Here is a 4286-nt window from a genome sequence, read left to right on the forward strand (position 1 = left end):
TTCTCACGGCGTTTATTTGTAAATTAATATAAAACATAATATACTATAATAAATAAATAAAAAATTATATTTAATTAATTTACATTTGTACCAACTTTCGATAGTTTATAGTTGTTCGGTGCGTATGTATGTTCCGCCACTTGTCTAGTAAGTACGACATTTATCTTGATACAAATTAATTTCGATACTTCATACGAGTCAGTTGAAAAAGAAATCACAAATCGGATAAGGTAGGCTATTAAGAAATTAAACGTTATGTTCTACAATTCTCACGTCCAATTGAATACATTTATCAACTACGAGAATAAGTAAAGACTATTATGTAATTTACAACTTAAACTTATCTACTGAATTATTCATTCTTTGAACGCTCTTGCAGATTCCTAGTTCCTTATTATAAGCACAAAATTATAATAATACAGTACGGTTAGAAAAACAAGACCTAAAATCTTTAAATTAAAAAAAAAACATCATTGCGTTTTAATATATGACATTGCATTTAGCTATTATTTTACAATTTGTCTAGAGAAATTACAAATGGACTGCACACACGATTGTTGTTCTGGATGTCTTTCAGTTATTATTATAATAACTTTAGTTGTAATGTTCGCGCCTGAGGTGCGGGCAACACCACTACCGGTGCGAACCGACGTGCGGTGGCACGAAACGTCACTTGGACTTCCGCTTTCGACCGCCGATGCATACGCGCAACGATCAATTTGTCTATTTGCAACTCTGTATTTACCGCTTATTAAACCATTACAACCAAATACTTGTGTTTGGCCTAAACAAATGGTCCATCGAGCCTCAAGAATCAACAAAAATACAGTCCGCTAATTTAAAACGTTTGGAGCGAACGGAGTGCAGCAAATTATCGCGACATCGGCTCAACGGTCGTCGGAATCAAACATCGAACATCAAGACAAAGGAAGTACTGTGTGGACAAGGGAAGATAAAGTGAGTTCGTTCCATATTTTCCCTTCTAAATCCTCTTCAATTGGCTTCCTATTGTATTAATATAATTGTTCAATTTCACGCTTACGCATTTACGAGCGACTAATTACTAAATAGTAAAGTACCCACATTATATTTTTTTTTCTTCGTCGTATAACTTATCGATAATTTTTTCCTTTTAATTTAATAATGGCCCAACTAGATGTTTTAATTCGAAAACGTAGTGGCATGAAAGCCAAGCTTACAAATTTTTCTAATTATATTAGCTCAATTAGCGCTTCTGGTATAATTTCCGAATTTCAACATGAATTGCAATGTCGACTAAATAAATACGAGGCCTTATACGATCAATTCGATGAATTACAGGTGGAGATTGAGGTGTGTTCCGACAAGCCAGAGGACGAATATGAGGAACGTTCAAAATTCGAAGAGCGTTATTACGCGCTGATGGCGCAAGCGCGTAGTCTGTTGTGCCGTGAAGGTGCAACGGATGATGGCCGCTCTGTTGCAGGCTCGATATGCTAACAAGCAGGTGACTCATTCCAACGCAATTTTATTCGCTTACCCAAAATTGATTTACCTCGCTTTCATGGTAGTTATCAGTGCTGGCTTGAGTATAGGGACACATTTTTATCATTAATTCATAGTAGTGCTTCTATCGATAATATAAGCAAGTTCCACTATCTGCGCGCCTCGCTCTCAGGTGCGGCGCTCGACATTATTTCAAATATAGATTTTAAAGGCGACAATTATTTAATGGCGTGGCAGTTGCTATGTGATCGATATGACAATAGTCGTCAATTAGTGCATAATCACGTGCAGGCATTGTTCAATGTTGAACAGGTTTTTAAAGAATCGAGTCTTTGTTTACGTCGTTTTGATACAATTAACAAAAATATTCGAGCCTTAAAAACATTGAACGAGCCGACGCAACATTGGGATACGCTTGTAGTTTACATTATGTCAAACAAATTAGACGACGTAACCGGCAGACATTGGGAAGAATATCGTAATGGCTTATCGAAACCACCATCTTTGCAACAATTTTGCGAATTTATTAGTAACAAAGCTGATTTATTGGAAACTATAGAAAATAAACAAAGTACAAATATAAATAAAACAATTTCAAAACATAACAGTTATATAGTCGCATCAAACATAAATAATAGTCGTTCCTTTGCACAGTCAAAAAATAACAACATAAAATCTTATAATTTGTCATGTCCTTTATGTTCAAAAAATCATCTTTTATTTACATGCGAACATTTTCGTAGTTTAACCGTTGAGGAACGATTAAAAAAGGCAAAGGAATTAAAAATATGTTTTAATTGTTTACGTCCCGGGCACGGTACTAAGCGATGTCGATTAACGCATTGTAAGTATTGCAATAGTAAACATAATACTCTTTTGCACACCGAAGAGTCTAAGCCTACTTCGTTTCAAGACCCGATGCCTAGTAGTTCTAGTGTCGCATTGCCTATTCACCATTCTTCATCATCCATTGCTTGCGCTAATCAAAATAATATCGCTTTGTCAAGTAATACTCCCATACAACCTACTACTTCTTCGCATGTTTTACTGTCCACAGCTATGGTGAAAGTGATTGACGACAACGGCAACAGCATGGACGCACGGCTTCTACTCGATAACGGCAGTACGGCTAACTTTATAACGCAGTCGCTATGCAGTAAGCTAAAATTACCTACACGTTCCGTAAGTTCTGAAATTAATGGCATTAATAATCAATCGTTAACTAGTACCCAAGCTTGCAACCTAACAATCCAGTCCCAGTGTTGTAGGTATAGAACGAATATAGATTGTTATATATTACCGGAGATAACTAAAATACTTCCTTCTACTTTAATAGACGTCAGTCAACTTTCGATGCCCGCAGATCTACATCTAGCTGACCCTACGTTTAACATACCGTCAGTGGTCGATATTCTCGTTGGGGCTGAAGTTTTCTGGGATGTTATATGCAATAAATCAATTAACCTAGGGAAACACAAGCCTAAGTTAGTCAAATCAAAATTAGGTTGGATTGTTACAGGCCAACTACCGATACAGACAACATCAAATTTTACGCATTCTTGTAACTTGTCTATAAGAGATCTGGACAACAATTTGAAAAGGTTTTGCTATCTTCTGAATCCACTTGCCATTACAACGCATCACAACTATTAAATCCAGCTGGATTGAATCGCGAGTCAGGTTTTCGATCTTTAATAAATACATTTTCTAACTTCAATCGTCTTATAAGAGTAATGTCATATGTGCAACGTTTTGTATATAATCTTAAAAACAAAAATAACAAACGAACCGGTTTACCTACTAAGGATGAATTAGATCAAGCCTTAAAAAGCGTAATGCAGAACGCTCAAATTGAAATGTTTCCCGACGAATACGTTTTGTTAAAAAAGGGTAAATCATTACCTCGTAAGAATAGACTTTCGTCTTTGAGTCCGTTCATAGACGGTGACGGTATCATACGTGTAGGCGGAAGGCTTGAAAACTCATCTTACGAATATAATATAAAACATCCTATTTTGCTGTGTAGTAAACATCACGTTACTAAAATATAATTTCAGAAATATCACATAGATTTATTGCACGCAGGACCTCAACTGCTCTTAGCAAATATACGTCAATTATATTGGCCCTTAGGGGGCAGAAATCTTTCTAGAATAATCGTAAGAAATTGCTTAAAATGTTTCAGGTATAAAAATACAACTATACAGCCTGTCATGGGACAATTACCAATTTCTCGTATCAACTTAGAATTTCCATTTTTACATTGCAGTGTCGACTATGCCGGACCTATACTGATAGCTGACCGGAAAGGACGAGGGTGTAAGCTTATAAAATCGTATGTGTGTATTTTTGTTTGCCTTGCAGTCAAGGCTGTGCATATTGAGCTTGTTACAGATCTGTCTAAGGAAGGCTACATGTCAGCCTAGAACCGTTTCGTGGCTCGTCGGGGCAAACCTCAGTCCATCCTGTCAGACAATGCAACGAACTTTGTTGGAGTTTCCAACGAGTTGGAACAATTTTTGCAGACTTCAAACCTCCCGTCGGAGGCCGCTCAGCAGGGTATTAAATTTTCCTTTGCCCCTCCATATTCTCCACATTTCAACGGCATTGCTGAAGCAGCGATTCGTTCGACAAAATATCATCTTAGGCGCTTGATGCAAATGACTCACTTTATATATGAGGAACTTACCACTTGTCTAACTCAAATTGAAGCCGTTTTGAATTCCCGTCCACTCAACCCTCTCTCATCTGATCCCACTGACCTATCTGCTCTTACTCCTTCCCATTTCTTAATCGGACGA

At 37.0% G+C, this 4286-nt stretch overlaps 1 protein-coding gene across 1 annotated transcript; it reads left to right on the forward strand.

Moving 5' to 3' along the window:
* Positions 1-2320: 2320 nt before the first annotated feature.
* Positions 2321-4099, forward strand: LOC106123777 (uncharacterized). Its single transcript, XM_013320183.1, has 3 exons — positions 2321-3086; positions 3755-3804; positions 3880-4099. The coding sequence occupies exons 1-3, from the start codon at positions 2404-2406 to the stop codon at positions 3909-3911; spliced, it is 765 nt and encodes a 254-aa protein (XP_013175637.1). The 5' UTR covers positions 2321-2403; the 3' UTR covers positions 3912-4099.
* The last annotated feature ends 187 nt before the right edge of the window (positions 4100-4286 follow it).

Source organism: Papilio xuthus, unplaced genomic scaffold (genome assembly GCF_000836235.2).
Source record: "Papilio xuthus unplaced genomic scaffold, Pxut_1.1 DF825966.1, whole genome shotgun sequence".
Taxonomy (NCBI): Eukaryota; Metazoa; Arthropoda; class Insecta; order Lepidoptera; family Papilionidae; genus Papilio; species Papilio xuthus.

Excerpts from the sequence above, each read along its gene's own strand:
- LOC106123777 (XM_013320183.1), top strand. The coding sequence starts at position 2,404 with ATGCCTAGTAGTTCTAGTGTCGCATTGCCTATTCACCATTCTTCATCA. Across the intron at positions 3,087-3,754 it reads CTGGACAACAATTTGAAAAG|TGTCGACTATGCCGGACCTA; the intron begins GTTTTGCTATCT and ends TTTACATTGCAG. Across the intron at positions 3,805-3,879 it reads TGACCGGAAAGGACGAGGGT|ATCTGTCTAAGGAAGGCTAC; the intron begins GTAAGCTTATAA and ends AGCTTGTTACAG.